This window comes from Sapajus apella, unplaced genomic scaffold (genome assembly GCF_009761245.1).
Source record: "Sapajus apella isolate SASKATOON/1434 unplaced genomic scaffold, GSC_monkey_1.0 scaffold2, whole genome shotgun sequence".
Classification (NCBI taxonomy): Eukaryota; Metazoa; Chordata; class Mammalia; order Primates; family Cebidae; genus Sapajus; species Sapajus apella.
In genome coordinates this window covers 39,162,419-39,182,046 of record NW_022436942.1, presented here as the reverse complement: position 1 = coordinate 39,182,046, position 19,628 = coordinate 39,162,419, and the positions used below count along the sequence as shown (strand labels likewise).

General features: G+C 38.8%; 1 protein-coding gene across 1 annotated transcript in view; it reads right to left on the bottom strand.

Moving 5' to 3' along the window:
• The window catches only part of OTOGL (otogelin like), a 195,718-nt gene extending 181,770 nt beyond the window's left edge, over positions 1–13,948 (bottom strand). Inside the window, exons 1-2 of the mRNA XM_032296527.1 lie at positions 13,455–13,948; positions 12,336–12,520 (exon numbers count right to left, since the gene is read on the bottom strand). Of these exons, the coding sequence (XP_032152418.1) occupies positions 12,336–12,433 (98 nt within the window). The 5' untranslated portion in view covers positions 12,434–12,520; positions 13,455–13,948. The remainder of the gene's footprint in view (positions 1–12,335; positions 12,521–13,454) is intronic.
• Between the last annotated feature and the right edge of the window lie 5,680 nt (positions 13,949–19,628).

Sequence of the window (19,628 nt, the reverse complement as noted above, 5' to 3'; positions counted from 1 at the left end):
ACAGCCACAGGAAAACACTGTAGTCCACAAGAGGTGATAGCTATTTCATCTAAAATGGAAGATGTGGAATTAAGAAAAGAGACTAATTCAAAACAGATTTCAGAAACAGAGTAATATAATTTGCTAGTTAATCAGACATGGAGCATGAGATGAAAGAAGATGTGAAGGATAATGTTGTCTGGCACAATTAATTAAGTTGATGATGATGTCATTTACTGATATAGGAAACATTAAAGCAGATTCAGATTTGGACAGATGTGAAGTCCATGGAGAGTTGTTTTGTTTGTTTATTTAGAGGGATACAAGTAATTTTTTTTCAATATTTCTTTTTTTATTATTATACTTTAAGTTCTGGAAAATCTGTGCAGAACATGCAGGTTTGTTATATAGGTACACACCTATATAGGTGTACTTCCTATATAGGTGGCTTGTTATACAGGTGGCTTCCTGCACCTGTCAACCCATCATCTACATTAGGTATTTCTCCTAATGCTCTCCTTCCCCTAGGCCCCCACCTCCAACAGGCCCCAGTGTGTGATATTTCCTCCCCGTGTTCATGTGTTCTCATTGTTCAACTCCTACGTATGAGTGAGAACATGCGGTGTTTGGTTTTCTGTTTTTGTGTTAGTTTGTTGAGAATGATGGTTTCCAGCTTCATCCATGTCCCTACAAAGGACATGAACTCCTTCTTTTTTATGGCTGCACAGTATTCCATGGTATATATATGTCACATTTTCTTTATCCAGTCTATTATTGATGGGCATTTGGGTTGGTTTCAAGTCTTTCTTATTGTGAATAGTGCTGTAGTAAACATATGTGTGCATGTGTCCTTATAGTAGAATGATTTATAATCCTTTGGGTATATACTCAGTAAGGGGATTGCTGGGTCAAATGGTATTTCTGGTTCTAGATCCCTGAGGAATCACCACACTGTCTTCCACAATGGTTGAACTAATTTACACTCCCACCAACAGTGTAAAAGCATTCCTATTTCTCCATATCCTCTCCAGCATCTGTTGTTTCCTGACTTTTTAATGATCACCATTCTAACTGGTATGAGGTGGTATCTCATTGTGGTTTTGATTTGTATTTCTTTAATGACCAGTGATTATGAGTTTTTTTTCATCTGTTTCTTGGCTGCATAAATGTCTTCTTTTGAAAAGTGTCTGTTCATATCCTTGGCCCACTTTTGTATGAAGCTTTTTTTTTTTCTTGTAAATTTGTCTAAGTTCTTTGTAGATTCTGGATATTAGCCCTTAGATGGACAGATTGCAAAATTTTTCTCCCATTCGATACAGGTAATTATTTTTAAACTAATAGGAAGCCGACCACAGATAGGCAGATATTGAAGGCACAGATAAAAGAGGATACTCAAAAGACAACAGTTCTTGAACAGCAGAAGAGCCTTCTCTCAAAAAGCTTCTACTCCAAGGGTTGAGAGAAGTTAAGTATATGTAACAGGGAAAATATTTTAAGTATATCAATGTGGGCTTCTCTTTTGCAATTTCATGTTGCCTATTTCCACACATCTGCCTTGGGGGTTTAGATGATTTCAGCCAGAAACAAAGAGGAAGAAAATAAAATATAATATTCAGCTTTAAACATACAAAATGGAGTATTTTGTCTGACAAAAAATAATAAGTTTGAAAGCCAAAGAAAGAAAGAAATTTGTATACAACTTATGTCCCCCTTGTACATATTAAGAGGAAAGATTGAGGGACTGGATCTTAGAGTTTCATTATGATAGAGTCCCCAATGAGGAAAGAGGAGGAATGAATTCCACCCCATTGCTCATATCCAGAGGGACTGTGGGAAGGAGAAAGATGCCACCACATGCCTCTGAGGGCTGCCCTGGAGAGCTGAACTAGACTCATCTCTTTGCTTATCCATACTTTGTTTCTGCCAATGGAATGCCTTTTGTGGAGTCGGCTTTCCTGCCTCTGTGCTTCAGAGTTTCAAAAAGGCCTCTGAATTAAGAAAGAATCACCTCAGTAGCGGAAGTCTGCAGGCTAAACAGCATGGCCAAGGATTCACAGACAGACTTCAGTGGCGTTGACAAAAATCATCAAACTCTGTAAGATATTTTATAAGATTTATTCTGGCTAGTGGTAGTGGCTCACGCCTGTAATCCCAGCACTTTGGGAGGCTGAGGCAGGTGGATTACTTGAGACCAGCCCGGCCAACAGGGTAAAACCCTGTCTCTACTAAAAATGCAAAAGTTAGCCAGGCATGGTGGCAGATGCCTGTAGTCCCACCTACTTGGGACCTGAGACATGAGAATCACTTGAACTCAGGAGGCAGAGATTATAGTGAGCCAAGATCAGGTGCTGCACTCCAGCCTGGGCTACAGAGACTCTGTCTCAAAAAAAAAAAAAAAAAAAAGATTTATTATAAGCCAAATATGAGTGGCCATGGCCATGATACATCCCTCAGGAGACCCTGAGAACATGTGTCCAAGATAGTTGAGACAAAGCTTTGTTTTATTCATTTTCAGGAGACATGAGCCATCAATCAAATACATTTAAGATATACACTGGTGCAGTCCAGAAAGGTGGGACAACTCAAAGTGAGGGGCTTCCAGGTTATAGGCAGATTTTAAAATTTTCTGATTGGCAGAATTATTATCAATAGAAAAGAATGTCTGGGTTACATAAGAGCTTGTGGACACTGAAGGTTTATCCTGCCAGTGAAGCCTCTAGGTAACAGGCTTCAGAGAAAATAGATTGTAAATGTTTCTTATCAGACTTAAGGTGTACATTAATGTTAAATACTGGCCGGCTTTTCCTGAGTTCTAAAAGGGAGGTAGGCATAATGAGGCATTTCTGACCACCTTCTTCCCTTCATGGCCTTAACCAGTCTATCAGGTTACATTTGGAGGGTCCTGGCCTGGAGGAGGAAGTCCAGTTAGACTTCTCACAAAGCCAGTAAGAGCTGTTATAGAGCCCCAAATCATCAGAGAAAATAGCTGGAACAAAGCAGGAGTGACCGCAGCTCCCATCAGCAGGCGCAGACATCAGCAGAGCCCTAGGGAGAAGACCATTTGTATAGCAGAAGTCCTATACAAATATATACAGACAATACCCTATCATGGCTCTTTTTCTACATATCTATATATATGTAGAAGCTCAGAGCAGACAACCGCAACAGAGAACCACGCTCCTCTGAAAAATGATGTCCAGATGTAAGAACCAGTCTTGCTAAGATAGACAAGGACAAGTGAAACCCCCTCCACTTCCCACACCTAGTGGTCAGCAGGCAAGGGTCTGGAATTCTGAAAGACATCTACCTAAGTCATCCAAATAGAGCAGTGAATGACAGTCATAAGGTCAGCTACAGAAAAATAAAAATAAAAACCTAATTGTTCATTGTACATCTTAGTGTAGTATTAACACATCTGAGTCCCTATCTACATTTATAAATGTAATAATATTATTATTATTACATTTATAACAATAACATAACAAATAACAATATTATTACATCAACAATGATGGATGTCATGTGATATACATAGTTGAAAGGCTATAGATAAGATAACCATCCCTGGGAAAAATTGCATTGACTACATTTTAAACAGAGGGTTTAAATTAAGCCATGGAGAAAAGGAAGGGGACTGTAGCTCACTGTTCATGGATACACCAAGGCTCACAGATACACCAGGATACTCCCCATCTCATCCACCTGCATGCCAAACACCAGTGGCTCCAGAATCTACCTCTAGACCCCACTCACTTATTAGTAGAGAAAGAGCCAGATTGAACTCCCAATATTTGAAAGATGAAATTAAACTTTCAAGGATGATTTTTTGCATACCAGCCGGGCTGGACAAGACAGGTATGAACAGGTAGGAGAATGTATTCATGATTTTAGGTGACACAGTTCTCAAGAAAATTCCCTCTTCTGTTATGTTCACTGATAGTCTGGTAACCGTTTAACAAATGTGTAGTGTTTGCAGATGTCCATGGTATAAATACTCCCGCTATTGCCAAATTTGAGCTACTAATGTGATTTCACCTGGCTCACAAAATTTCTTCAAATGCAATAATCGGCATTCAGAAGCCACCAGGGGCTAGCTATAGCACATCACTGTGACCCAGTTAAAGAGCCATGATAGGGCACTGTCAACATCAAAATCTAATTTGAGTGGGTCCCACAAACTGCTAAGTTTTTACCTGCACTTCTGCCTAAGTAATACACATTGTGATCTTCAAAAAGGTAAGTCAAATATTAGGTTGAATTAAATCATATAAACTTCATTCTACTGAACAACCGATCTATTTTATGTTAAGTTCTTGTCTGTCTTCATTCTACTAACCAGCCTGTTTTATTTTTATTTAACTTGTGTATAGGAAATTGAATTCCCTTTAACATGACCTTATATTTCATAAAGTAGTCGTTCTTCAACTGTGCTAGGAATCTGCCATTAAAAAGTTGCTTGTTTCAAGTACAGAAAAGCCCTCTACTGGCTCACTATTGAACACCAATGTGCATGCTCTCAGGCTGTTAAAGCATTCTTTTCCCTGCCTTGCAAAGCTGAGCCAAACTGCAAATTCTGTGGTAAAATGCCATTAAGATAAGAGTGGCCTGTTTCTAGTAGATTTCATTGTTGATATATGAGATTTGTCAGTTTATGAGTCACATAATGTTGAACCATTCCAAATATTAGTTACAATAGCCTAAAGAAACTTATAAACATCAAGCTCCCTTTTAAAAATTGTGTTCTGAGATATTAAAAAGGGAGAGAGGGAGGGAGGGTCCACTTTCTGGGTACATTAAAAGGAATTACATTTTTGAAAAATGAGGTTTTTGCAACACTTTTTCTAAATAAGAGGGTTAAGTCAAATGCTTTTTGAGAAGGAATTTGAAAAGGAAAAAAATGTAAAGACCTGATTATTTCACTGTTATTTTAGTCTGATTCAAATATCATAAGGTTTGTTGCTTGTATAGTTTTGCTCTTTTTCTCATTTCTAATAGGAAAACAAGCAAAAGTTTATCTTTTTAAAATTTTTAATTTTTAAGATAAACCTGGGCAAAATAAATTGGTATTACTTTTATAATCAGAAAAAATACATGTAAGTGCTACATTAAAATATTATTTTAGAGTGCTCTCTAGTATAATGTTATATAATGGAAAACTTTTTCTCATTCAGTCAACAAATTTTTATTACAGCAGTATTGTCAGATTATTCTTACTATAATTGAAAGTTTGTCATGACTCAAAAGATCTAGAACATAATATTCTGACTATGATTTTGGTTGGGGAATTAGGAGTGTTTTTGTTTTCCCTATATGAATGTCTTAAATTACTCCTGGTGACTTGTGGTGATTCTGTTGGGTGATTTACATTTGTAATTAGAAGGTTTTGCTTCATTGATGGGCAAGGGAGTTACTCAAGGTTCCTTGGTTGTAAGTATCAGAAGAAACTAACTCTGCCCAAGAGTTAAGAAAAATGGGGAATTACTGGGTTATTGGAGACCCACAGAACTAGTAGGAAAGTTAAAGAATCATACTTAGTAAAATGAATGGTAGGCTATCATCTGAAATAAATGAATTACAACTGTTTCTTTTTTCCTTATAAAAACTCTGCTGAAGATTTGAAGTCCCTTGAGTGCCTGACTGGGTCACATGCCTAACCTTTGACTATACAGGAGTTTCCAGGGACCCCTAGCCTTCCTTTATTAGCTTTCCAAGATTCCATACAGTTGGAGGAGTATAATTCCCAAAAGAAAATCAGTGTTGTTAGTAAGAGGCAGCTAAAACAACAAAGGTCCACGACACTGCTTATCCAATTTTGTTCTGTGCCACCACTTACTCCACTGATGCAAGAGAATGACAGCTACCTCTCTGGGTCTTGGCATCTTCTTTTGTAAAATGTGGAGGATGTGTCAGATGACTTCAAGCTTTCTATATTTCACATTCACAAATACAATTTAGGCAGACACTGAAACTATCTTTGGAAAATGCTTCCGTCTAAACAAAAGGATTTCTCAGTCCTCATTATTCCTCCCTCTCAGTTATACTCACATCTTTAGAGAACATCTGTAGCTTCCTGGCTCTTGCACATGTACAGCAAGCCTCCAGAACTCAGTGGGTTTCACTTGGAGAATTTTTAAATTAAATGCATTTTACTCCAGCATATACGAGGATAAGCTACTTTGTCTGAAATATAACATTTCCTCATCAAAGAGTAGATATTCCCAACAACGTAACCTAACCTTATTCTTTTTTTTCTTTTTTCTTTTTTTTTTTTTTTTTTTTTTTGAGATGAAGTCTCACTCTGTCACCCAGGCTGGAGTACGGTGGCATGATCTTGACTCACTACAACCTCTGCTTCCCAGGTTCAAGCAATTCTCCTGCCCCAGCCTCCCAAGTAGCTGAGACTACAGGTGTACACCACCACACTCAGCTAATTTTTGTATTTTTAGTAGAGATGGGGTTTCACCATGTTGGCCAGGCTGGTCTCAAACTCCTGACCTCATGATCTGCCCACCATGGCTTCCCAAAGTGCTGGGGTTACAGGCGTGAGCCACCGCGCCTGGCCCGCTAACCTTATTCTTAAGAATAAGCTTCTTTAAATTATTTTCTGTTTAAAATGAAGTTCTGAAGTTCCTTTCACAAAAATAAGAATTCTTTGTCTTAACAAAGAAAAAGCCTGCTGCTCCATCTAGAGGACATTTTATATTTTCCAATTTAAGGGGCTTATGGAGCCTATTCTAGATGTTCAATGTTCCAAATCTTGCTAAAAAATTTCACAGTTTTCTCAAATTCAACTGATTTTTTTAAAAAATATTTTGAATGAGCCCATACTATGTAAGAATGAAGAGGACATTTCCCTCATCTCCCAATTTCAACCAAAGATTGTCTAAGTAATAACTTTTTTTGTTCATGAAATATTTGGGCACACACTATGTACTCACTGTACTTACTTATGGTATTTTTGTGGTTTAAAAAATGATTTCCAACAATTACTTACGAGGCCATAATCATTTCATCAATTATTAGAAGTTTTTTTTGGCAGATATTTCCTTTAGTTTAAATATACTAAGACATTGGACAAAAATACTCATGTTCTTTTTCATTTAGAATTACACAGCATTTTTCTCCAAAAAGACTTGTCTGTTAAGAGAGTATGCTATTTTTATTTTTAGTGACCAGAGTGGCAGTTAAGTAATGTTTCACAGCACCTTGGAGAAACTTCCAAACTTCCTTTTTTTCTGTAAAATCTAGGACCTTATTTTAGTGAAGCAATGTTTCCAGCATGGAAATTCACTTTTAACCACATGGAGGGCAAACATAGCCTCTATTTTCCCACAAAATTCTGTGAGAAAGTCAGATCACATGGTGAGGGCAATGAAGGGGGGCTAGGAAGAAGAAGCTGGGAGAGAATTCCATGGGGGAGGAGGGGTCCCTGGCTGATCTTAGACTATGGCCATCTCAGTCAGTGCAGGGTAGCTGACCATGACCGGACCAGCAGGCAGGAGATGTCCTGGCACTGCACTGGTTTTGTTAGAGGTAGAAAATCAACCCCACAGCAAAGTGTATGGGAACAGAAACAACTGCTGAGCAGAAAGTTTTGCTCTGAGGTCTGACTTGTCCTACTGAGCTCATCAAAAAGTTTGCTATATATCCTGTGGGTATTCAAGAGTGACAAAATAATGTATCCAAACATGCAAGTTACACAAGCCAGGAAAGTCAATTTTTCTCATAGACAGAAAGAAGAAGAGGAAAACAACAACAGTGGTTAGAGTCAGTCTTGATACCTCTTTCACAAACAGTGTTCTACATACTCTTGAGAAGAATTCTAAGTGATATCACTTGGAATCATTCAAGCAATTCTCCTGCCTCAGACTCCTGAGTAGGTGGGATTACAGCTGCCTTAGAATTCTAAGTGATATTTCAGTAAGATGTAAATCTCATCTAATGGCCCACAGTATTTAAAGCTGGTACAGCAGTCTCTACTTCCTCTCTTGCCATTCACAAGGGATTCAGATGATTTGTCCAAAGTTAGTGAGCTAGTGAGCTGCAAAGCTGAGCCCAGGACTCCCTTACACTTGCTGATCCCCAGCCATCATTCTTTCTATTACAATGTAATTTGTATAACACTAGTTTAACGCCACCAGTTGTCAATAGATTCTCAACATTCTGTCCCAGTAAGAGGCCAACTGTTTAAATGTTGCATTCTTATTTTGAAGGACAAATAACAAACAGAACAAAACTTTATAAAATGTAACCATATTTGGTTTTTTGAATAAATGTGAATATATTAAGAAACACATTATATGGTTTATAAAAATTCACTTAGCTCTTCCCTGCCTTGTTCCAAAACAGTATCTGGACAGTATCCAATAATTTATTTATTTATTTACTTTTTTGAGACAGAGTCTTGCTCTGTTGCCCAGGCTACAATGCAGTGGCACAATCTGGACTCACCGCAACCTCCGCCTCCTGAGTTCAAGTGATTCTCCCGCCTCAGCCTCCTGAGTAGCTGGGATTACGGCTGCCTGCTATCACGCCCAGCTAATTTTTTTATTTTTAGTAGAGACAGGGTTTCGTCATATTGGCCAGGCTGGTCTCCAACTCCTGACTTCAGGTGATCCTCCTGCCTCAGCCTCCCAAAATGCTGGGATTACAGGCATGAGCCACCTCTCCCAGCCAGTATCCAATAATTTTAAAGCCACAATATGAAAAACAAACTTGAAGATGTCTTATAGCCAGGTTTCATCTATCCTAGAAGGTAAAGGAAAGGTGGTCTAAGGCCAATAGGTTACACTACTTCTGTCTATTCCCAGCCTACTCTCCTGCAATAACAAAAAGCCTAAACAGTGAATTGGCCTGCCTGAGGTGGAGAGGCTGGTCTTTTTCCCTGTTAGCTACAACATTACTTAGATTCCTTCGTACCACTCTGGGAAAGGCATGAACGACAAAGTAAAGGAAGAACTATTTTTAAAAAAGAACCAGTAAGGATGCTAACATGAAACAAAACTTGGATTCACTCTCAAACTGAGAAGTCAGTGTTCACTTTGCCCACGGTTTTGGCAAAAGATAAAGTTGTGAATAGATTCTTCCCAAATGGCAAACAGTGATTTGATACCAGTGATACTTTGGTGTCCAAAAGAAAAAGCAGACATCAGCTTTAATTATTTTGTTGTGCTTTTTGAATTTATTTTATAGCTTCTAAGTATTAAAATATTTTAATTAAAATTGTACTAATTGAAACCTGCATTTTACCAGACTGGGGGAGCTCTTTCATGTATCAGTTAAGATGCACAGCACATCTTGTTCCCAAACAAATGACTCAGCAAATATCAGTGATATGCATACATAAAGCAGCCTAAAAGTCACATCCAAATACAATTTGCTATTAATGCCATCATGTGGCAAAATAAATTATAAAAACAACTGCATTGCTATGTATCCTAATTAAAATGCAGAATCTACAATATTTCAGCTGGTTACAAAAATGGTGCCAGAGATGCTATGCTCAGGGTCAGGAGACCCTGTCAACCTGTGTCTCCCACTTCCAGTCACCTAAGCTACCATGGAGGTCTAGTCAAGTCTCACAAAGTAGAAACCAGTTTGGGGTGAGTCTTTTTATTACATCCAGCTGTTTTCTATCCCTCCAAACCTTTTTCCCATATAGCTAACTGATTTCTTGGTTTCACTTCAAATTATTCCTGAGCAAAGACGACCACCATAGGAGAAAGATGACAACCTGTAGACCCGCTGTCCTTGTGAATGATATGCTCCAGGTGCATCAAACAGTTGTTCTCAAACCTAGGAGACACAGGTTGACAGGGTCTCCTGACCCTGACCACAGCATCTCTGGCACCATTTTTGTAGCCAGTTGAAATAGTATAGATTCTGCATTTTAATTATGACATTTAGATTTATCTCGGAAAGCCCTATCTAGACCAGTGAAATTCTACTTTCTAGGTGTGGGGTTCAGGCATTAGTGCTTTGTTTTATAAGCTGCCCCAACATTCAGTAATATGAGTTTTGCAATCTATTTCTTTTGGTCTTTTATAACTATATTGTCATTTTAGAAGCTTCCTAGAAATACACTTCTTCCAAGATATAAATAAGTACTAAACAATTTTTGCTAAAGGGGGCAGGAGAGGTTAAAGAAAAAAAAAGTCCAATCTCATTCTTATGAGACTTGACCAACTTCCCAGCTGCTGGGTCTTGTTTGGTCAATTGGTCAAAGACCGGATTCTCTTTGTTTTACTCAGAGGCATGTTTGCTATCCATGCTTAAAAGAAAATAAACATTAAGTTAAAAACAATGTTGAGTAAAAGATTATTCAACTGGGATTCACAAAATCTGGATTATGTTTAGCAGTTAATAGTTGTGGGACACGGGACCTTGAACTTAGCTCTCCATGTTTCATTTTCCCATCAGAAAAATGGAATCCTATATTTCCTTCTTCCAAACTCTCTATTAATCTGAATATCTATTTATGATTCATTAATCAAGAAGCCTTAAAGGATGTACTGTTCTTCACATTGCCAAAAATGGTGGGGTAGACTTTCTCCCTATGTACTTACACAAAGACATTAGATTAGGGAGTCCAAATTATAAAATCCTTGCAAGATTAAAAACAGAGAAAATAATTAAAGCAGAGCTGTGGGAAAGCTTTACTCAAACTAAAATACTGAAAAGTCTATGGAAGATCAATTGTTTATGATCCTATTCTCTAGAGACTGAAATTCTTTGTCTATACCGGATGGTTTTATTTGTATAAAAAAAGTTCAGCTCTAGCGAGGTGCTGCTTGCAAATTCACACGCAAATAAAAGAAACTGTATTTATGTTTGTACATATCCTTGCTCACAAGAAGGAGTTTCCTCTGTTTTTTATGGACATTTGAACACATTTTGTATTTATAATGCTAAAGAGAAGGCTCACCTCTTTTTATTTTTTATTTATTTTATTTTATTTTATTTTTTGAGGCAGAGTCTTGCCCTGTTACCCAGGCTGGAATGCAGTGGCGTGATCTCAGCTCACTGCAACGTTTGCTTCCCGGGTTTAAGCAATTCTCCTGCCTCAGCCTCCTAAGTAGCTGGGATTACAGGCACGTGCCACCACGCCTGGCTAATTTTTGTATTTTTAATAGAGATGGGGTTTCACCATGTTGGTCAGCTAGTCTCAAATTCCTGGCCTCAAGATTCTCCTGCCTCGTCCTCCCAAAGCACTGGATTACAGTTGTGAGCCACCGCTCACCTCTTTTTCAAAAGGAACAGCAGCCTCCCAGTATAACCAAGTGATTCCCAGAATATACAATTTAACACAGAAAAGTTTCTGACTTTTGTGGATCCCCTCTATCCAAGTGCATGACAAATATTTAATTCACTCTTCAATGTTCATATTCAATTCTATCTCTTCAAATAGCATCATTGAAAATTAAAAAGAAATCTCAACCCTCTCTCCAAGTGAATATTTCAAGCTGCATCCTGTGTCAACTCCTGGCACTGAGTCAGCCTTGTCAGCCCAATTTAGAGCACATGGCAGTAATCCAACTCATTGTGGCTGTTTGAGGCCCCCAGATCAGGTTTCAAAAAAGAAGGGGCAGCAATCCGGTGACCTTCTCAAGATAGTAGAGAACAACTCTGGTCATGACTGACACCTGATCTTTCTGCTAACATTAGCTCCTAACCAAAGATGGTGCCAAGCTTGTATCCAACACCAGCCCACAAACCTTTCTGCTTTCTGTCCTTCTCCAAGAGATGCGGGCATCCTGTCACCCACTGAGTTTCAGTTTTGGAATGACTATCCCTTTTAGATCCAAGGAAGTTTCGTTGTATTGACATTTGAGATAAAGCTCAAGGCCTGTCTTAATTGAGCTTTCCAGTTATTTATAATGCATACATATTTACTATTCATCGCCTTTATACTTAGAGAGGTTCAATGTGATTCATAATAAAGACATGGTTACAACGTTCTAAAATTAACAACCCCAGAATATTCATATTATAATCAGGAGATGGCATCCACTTGAAAGCTTTTTTTCTGGGCATCTCTCATCCTGTCATCCTTTCTTAAAAATGTATTACTCTTCCTGGGCTTCATGTCATCCTTCCTCCATACTTCCACTGGATCTTCAGGACTGGCTCAGGCATGGCCACAAATTGGCCCCAGTAGGGTCTGCAGAAGTAAACTTTACCTTCTAGACCAGGCCTTATTTTTCTTATTTGACCAAATACTAAGTATCAGTATAAAAACAAAACAAAACAAAACAAAAAAAACGACCTGGCCACTTGCCTAAGTTGTCCCTAAATCAGGAAGCTATTTTTAATGTGAAGAGGCCTTTAGGGAACGCTGTTGTTTTCTCATCCCTTACCTCTTATATAGAAGTCCATGTTGAGGCCTGAAGATTCTTGGAGCACTGGATGTGTTCAAAGTAACTATTGGCTTTGCCCCAGCTCTGAGTTTACACATAATATATGATTTGAATTAGTCAAGTTCCAAGTTTTCTATACAGAATTTTATCTTCTTTCTATCTCCATAAACAAACAATCTTTGAAGCTAGATAAAACGAGAAAAGAGGATGGAATTATTTCACCCTGCCTTGTTTGTTTCCATGAGGATTCTAACCAAAAGGAAAAGATGAGTCATTCAGCATCATTTCCTATGTGGTGGCTTGGACTCTGTGCTATCTTAGCCAAAAGAGGGCAGCACTCTATGGGTTTTGAATTCACGGGAAGCAAAACTTCAGTTTTTAATTGAACTCCTAAGCAAGGCATTGTACTCTATTACATGGGATAACAGAGATGAATAAGACCGCCTCAAACAAGCAGGAGCAGGAAAGAACAGTTGGGGAGAGCAGTTAAAACATTGCCATGTGTTTGGGAGTGCTAGCCTATGTCAGAAAATAAAGAATGGATGAGATTGTGAGGGTTCCTTGATGATAGGGCATTTATTCTTTATTTTAAATGCAGTAGGGAGCCTCTCAAGGTTTTTGAACAAGTTAATAATATGATTAGAATTCTGTTTGGGGAAGATATGTGTGTTAGGGATGTATTAGAGGGTTGAATCAGGGTGAGACCAAGGAGCAGAGGGAAATATGGATAGGAAAATAATAGTAGAGACATCTGAGAAGTGGCGAAGATCTAAACCAGAGGATTGGCAGAGAGAAGAGGAGGTCAGCAACTGCTGCGAGAAACCGGCTAAGCAGGAAAGATGGACTTTAACGGACTTGATATAGGGAGAAAGGGACCAAGATAAACCCAGAGTTTTATATCTGAGTCCTGGGCATACGGTAGAGCCTTTAACCAAATTAAGAAGAAAGAAAAAAACAACTGTTGGAAGCAAACATAGTGAATTTGGTTCTGAACACATTTTCCCTTCAATGACAGTGAGATATGACTAAGTTGCCAAGATATAAGGGGTACAAGATAAAAATATAAGAAGGGTATGACTCTAAGGACTACCTTGGAAAGAAGTAGCCCCAAATGCTTACCTGAAAGCCCAGTGCTGATATATGATCCACTGGCAGGTGCAGTGTTGGGCTGTAGTGGCCTGTGTTTCTAAGTCTTCTTGATGTCATCTAACTCTCCTTATTGGTTCCTTTGTTCTAATACTTTTATACTTGTATCTTATGGTAGTGCCACCTCAAATCCTTTTGTGAATAAATTGGAATAAGCAGCAATTAGTCAATCCTGATTATTACATTTTTCTATATAGACTTTAAGATACAGCCATCTTCAGTAAGCACATAGGACTCATATGTAAAATGCAGACTACTAATATTTACTGAAAACTAATATTCTAGGTAGTAAACTAAAAGTTTTATACACATCATTTCATTTTATATAATGATTAACAAAACAAGATTATGAAGTAATCATATTATTATCCCTTTTTGCAGATGAGGACATTGAAACACAATGAGATTAATACTTATTTGGCCAGGCACAGTGGCTCACACCAGTAATCCCAGTGCTTTGGGAGGCCAAGGTGGGCAGATCACTTGAGATCAGGAGTTCAAGACCTGTCTGGTCAACAAGCCGAAACCCTGTCTCTACTAAAAACACAAAAATTGGCCAGGCATGATGGTATACACCTGTGATCTCAGCTACTTGGGAGGCTGAGGTAGGGGAATCAGAATCGCTTAAACACAGGAGGCAGAGGTTGCAGTGAGCTCAGATTGCACTGCTGCACTCCAGCCTGGGTGACAGAGGAAGACTCTGTCTCAAAAATAAAAAATAAAATAAAAAAACATTGGCCAGGCACAGTGGCTCATGCCTGTACTCCCAGCATTTTGGGAGGCCGAGGTAGGCAGATGATGAGGTCAGGAGATCAGGACTATCCTGGCTGACATGGCGAAACCCCATCTCTACTAAAAATACAAGAATTTGCCAGGTGTGGTGGGACACACCTGTAGTCCCAGCTACTCAGGAGGCTGAGGCAGGAGAATTGCCTGAACCTGGGAGGTAGAGGTTGCAGTGAACCGAGAACACGCTACTGCACTCCAGACAGGGTGACAGAACAAAAGTCCGTCTCAAAAAAAAAATTAATTTGTAATATAGCAGAACTTACATTATAACCCAAGCAGTCTGAACTCAGAGCCAGTGTACCTAACCACTATGCCTACTTCCTCTCTGTCCACATTGCCTGTCTCATTATACCACCGCATTTTCCTGATTCCTCTCTATATGTCTCATGCTCCACTTTAGGATGCAATTTATGCATGTTAATAGAACATCAGCTTCTGGCGATGTGTGTTGCCTCCATATACAGAGGATAAATTAGTAGGTTTAAGAAAAGAGATGCCACTTTATTTTTCTAAAATTAAATCAAATCTACCTCTGAACTCCTACACATCACGGTAGATGAGTGACAGTTCAATACTGGTCATATGGGAGACTCAGTTCCTTCTCCCATGACGTCATCCAAGAATGCTGGACTTAGAAGATGTCAAGAAACAAATGGGAGGAAGAACCCAAGGAGCCACATTTACCCTTTTTGTCATCCAATTTGCCTGATAGTAGGTAGCCTCAGAAGGGCTCCTCAGTAGTGTTCTTTTGTCTGTTAATGAACTCAACCACTGAAGTCCTCATCACTGATTCAGTGGCACAGTTCTTAGGGTCCAGTCTTCCTGTTCACTCAACTATTACATGACTCTGGCACTATTGGCAACAGAGGCCCACTCAGATTATCTCAATTTTAGGGATGCTCATTACTCTCTCCCCTAGATAAGGCCATTCTCCTCCTCCTCCCAGCCTTGAGAATCTTCCCTTTCCTAAAAAGTCTGGCTTCAGACTTTAGAAAACAATTTTTGTCTATTAAATTGTCACTGAGGTTAATGAAACCCAGATCTCTAAGACACAAAATCGTCTCAGTATGAGAGAGAAAAAAAAAAAAGCTCTTTTACTATCGACTCCTTTACATTAGCTAGAATGAAAAATATTGATATATATTATTCTGCCACTTAACTATAGTGGAAAAAGAAAAAAGTGATGAATTAATACTAAAAGTGCCTTGTCTTCTTTTGTAGTCAGAAGTTAATCCTGGTGTGGCTAATATATTTCATCTAGCCTGATGACTCATTGCTTAGTAGAATCTGCCTGAAACAGAACATTGAGAAATAGTTAAGGTCTTGACTGGGTTTGACAGAAAGGGGTTTGCCATTAGTATAGGCAAGGGAAATGCAGGGCAACATTCTACATATTTTCCATTCTAGTTTAAACATAAACTACTTTGCTTACTAAGCAAACCTATCTAGTCCCAAGTACCATAACTATGGGGAAAAGGGACCTATTTGAAAAGAGAAACACTTTAATATACATAATAATCACCTATAAAGAGTTTCTGTGAAAGAGTCCCACACCCAGGTAGTGTAGTCCAACAGCTCTAATAGCTAGGAATATATACTATTGATAAAATGTCCTTAGGAAATCACGTCACCACTTGTCCAATGACCACAATTTGAGAAACACTCCTGTGGAGAAAGGGTCCTATTTGTTCATCTCCATCTGCCCTGCTGCTTTTTAACAGCCAGCTGAACACCTCCAACCTAAGCTCATTCATCCCTGGGCCTATCCTAACCTATTTAGTAGGATGGTGCCAAGCCTCAATCTTGATGTTCTAAAGATAAATCTCATGGAATGTTATACATTCATGTGTCTTTTACAACCATCAATGCATTAGCGACTATGAAATCTATGGCTTTAGCCCATGCTGTTTCTTGAGATCCAGATCAACATATTTAATTGCCTATAGAAAATTCCACAAAGACTACAAATTTAACATATCAGAAACTAAACAGAACTCATCATTTCCTAATATGCTCCCCCAAACAACATCCTGATTCTGTCTTTCTTACCCATTTTAGTAAGTGACATAATTATTAACCTGATTTCTCAAGACCAAAAGAAATAAAAAACCAAAAGAACTTGGAGTCATGTTAAGAGTCTTACTACTTCGAATCTTACAACTAGAGTTTCAAATCTGAGGAAACATAGATCACAAACCCTTGAATTGTTGCTGCTGTTCGCTGAGAGAGAGAGAGAGAGAGAAAGAAAGAAAGAGAAAGAGAGAGAGAGAGGATATACGACCTCAGCAGGAATATCATCTCCAGTCTAAGCTATTGCAGTAATTACCTAGTTGGTCTCCACAAGGCAATGATACATGTTTATGCAGTGCGTGCTCTGCATAGTCCCTACGTTTCACTTTGTTGATGAAGTCACCATTTATATTGTAAGCATTATAGATTTATAAATTTTTAATTTTCTCACTTTTCAGTGAAATGTCTGTTGTAATTATTGGTACAAATATTTTCCAAAAAATGAAAAAGCAACTTAAGAGGGTACCCTTCCCTGATTCGTACAGAAGTTCTACATGGGGTATCAGCAGCCTTGGGTTTCCCTGATTCTAGATTTTCTAAGCTATTCATGCATTTCTGCCATAATGATCTTTCTAAGTGCAAACTTTATTGTGATTTTTCTTCAGTAAAGTACAAAGATCTGCATATCTGCTGCAGCCTACCTGCTGATGTGAACTCCCTATGCTTTAGCCATCCGGAACTTCTTAAATTACTCATGTGTATCATTGCACATATTCAACACTTGCAATTCTTCAGCTATTAATTCCAATCTACTTCATCCCCACTGCATTCTATCTGAAAAATTTCTAATCTTCCTTCTAGACTAGCACAAGTGTTTCCTTCTTTGAGGGCTCTTTGCTCCCTCCTTCTCTGCCCTAGAAAAGCCAGCTATTCTCTTTTGTGCCCTCAGTCAACCTCTATGTTAATTAATCATACTGCATTACAATTCTTTGTTTTTTAATTGATCTCTTATAGCAAGCCAGGAGCTCCTTGGTTTAGTATAATCATGTGCTATTTAACTTTTCGTTTCCCATGGTGATGCAAATTGGTATAGATATTTTAAAGGGAACTTACTGGGTCAGTTGGATCTTACTGGCTCTATTGCTTGCTGTCTAGCATGTTCTTTCAGTTTTGTTTCTTCCTGATGGCAACTTTTTACTTTGAGCTGTGATGCTTTCTGCTGCATTTACTGAGTCCTACCAAGCCTCTGTTGTAGATTTCACTGACATGAATAGGAAGTTTTGATAACATTTAGGGACAAGAATACATGATTGGGGCTGTGTTTAAAGTATATGTCTCCTTTTTAAAATTTTCTTTTTATCCCTTTAAAAACCTGCTTTTGAGACAAGGTTTCACTCTCTTGCCCAGGATGGAGTACAGTGGTGTGATCACGGCTCACTGTAGTCTCAACCTCCTGGGCTCATGAATCCTCCTGCTTCAGCCTCCTGAATAGCTGGGACTACAGGTGCATGCCACCACACCTGATTACTTGTTTATTTTTAACTTTTTTGTAGAGACAATGTTTCACTATGTTGCCCAAGCTGGTCGTTAACTCCTGGGCTCAAGCAATGCTTCTCTCTTGGCCTCTCAAAATGCTAGGATTACAGATGTCAGCTACCACACGCAGCCTACATAAAGTATATGTCTCATTCAGGCATTGGCCCCTATTCTATAGAGTGCTCAGGAGAAAGATAACCTGTGACATATACAAGCCTACTTACACTGTACACAAACCGTTTATAGTTGGTCAGTTATGCAAGAAAGAGTAGTCACCATGTGGCATGCTGCAGCCACACTCCTAAAGCAGACAGGCTTACTAGGACCCTACAAAATGACTTTGCTGATGTTGTTGCCTATGACTTTATGGCCAAAAAATATCCTGATCCTCAGGATTATATAGAAAACACCCATGATTCTCCCATGGTACAACCAAGGCATTAATTCAAACCCGACTTAAACCTGGAGTCTCTAAACTCTATAAAGCACACATCGTCATGCAGAGGCCTCTAATCCTGATGACCAATGATTGGAGACTCTCTGGGGGAAGACACTTAAAATATGAGCATAATAGAAAAGAGAACACCTCACTCCCACCAAAGTATATTCAAAAACCACCAAAGATTGGGGGGGGGAAGTCTGCTGTAAGGTAATTATTACAGAGAGAGAGAGAGACAAGTAAATTTAAAAAGAAAAATCTAAACACAGGGACGGGGGAGGAAACAAAAAACTGAAACATAGGCCCACAATTGGACCCAATCGGAAATTGAAACCTCAAATGAAAAGAATTTATACAATCAATAAAAAGATAAAAGGATGCTAATTGGTTTTTATGCCTCTACAACAAAGCATCTAAGCTAATTACAATATCTTCTGAAATGTATCAATTGGCAAACTTTCATGATTATAATAATGGAGCTCAAACTAGTTATACCTGGGCATACTGCTAAATTTGAACAAGATAACCTCCCTGCCCTAAGGGAAGCTACTGACCATGGACCAGTGGTCAAACTCATATGCCTCACCTTAACCATCAGAACTACTGCCTCGTCTAAATTCCCCATAGTTATAGCACACTGATGAACTCCTCTTCCAAGAGAACTCATTTCGCATACTCATTCAAGAAATACAGATCCTCACAAAGAGGCTCACAAAAAGGGGATAGATTATTGACCCATACCTTGTACAAGGTCATGGCACCTTGGTTAAATTCCTGAAAATTATTTGGTAGACCACCCCATCCTTGACACCATCAGGGCCACTCCATGCCTGATGCTGGCAAAAAACATTATTGGCCCTCTCAGTTCCCACAGCGCTAAAACAAGCTAAACACCTTTTAGGTCTTTGGGATTTTGAAGGTAATATATTCCTCATTTTAAAATTTAAGCCCATATACGGGATTTCTCACAAACTGACCCACCTTAAATGGGGCTTCCACAACAAAAGGCTCTTTTCTGTGTTTAAGTATAGTAGCACTGCCCTTAGTGTTCCCCCAGAGACTCCGTCACTGCCAAGTCCTTTGCAAACTCCTCTCATACCTGTTAGAGTTTATGGACTACATATGACATGATGGCCATAAGTTGCCTAGGAGCTTTCAGTGTTAAAAACTGCTTTCCTCAGCTACATACTAAATACCACTGGAGAAAAAGTCACTTGCCACATACTAGTCATCCTAGGCCCAGAGCCTATGACCCTCTACATCCAGATGCCCATTGTGCCTTGGAATATGAAAGTAGCAACCTGCAGGTTCATCATGGCCACCAAGGCCTTCTTGCTAAAATAGTAATAGCACTTGTAGAACAAAACCAAATC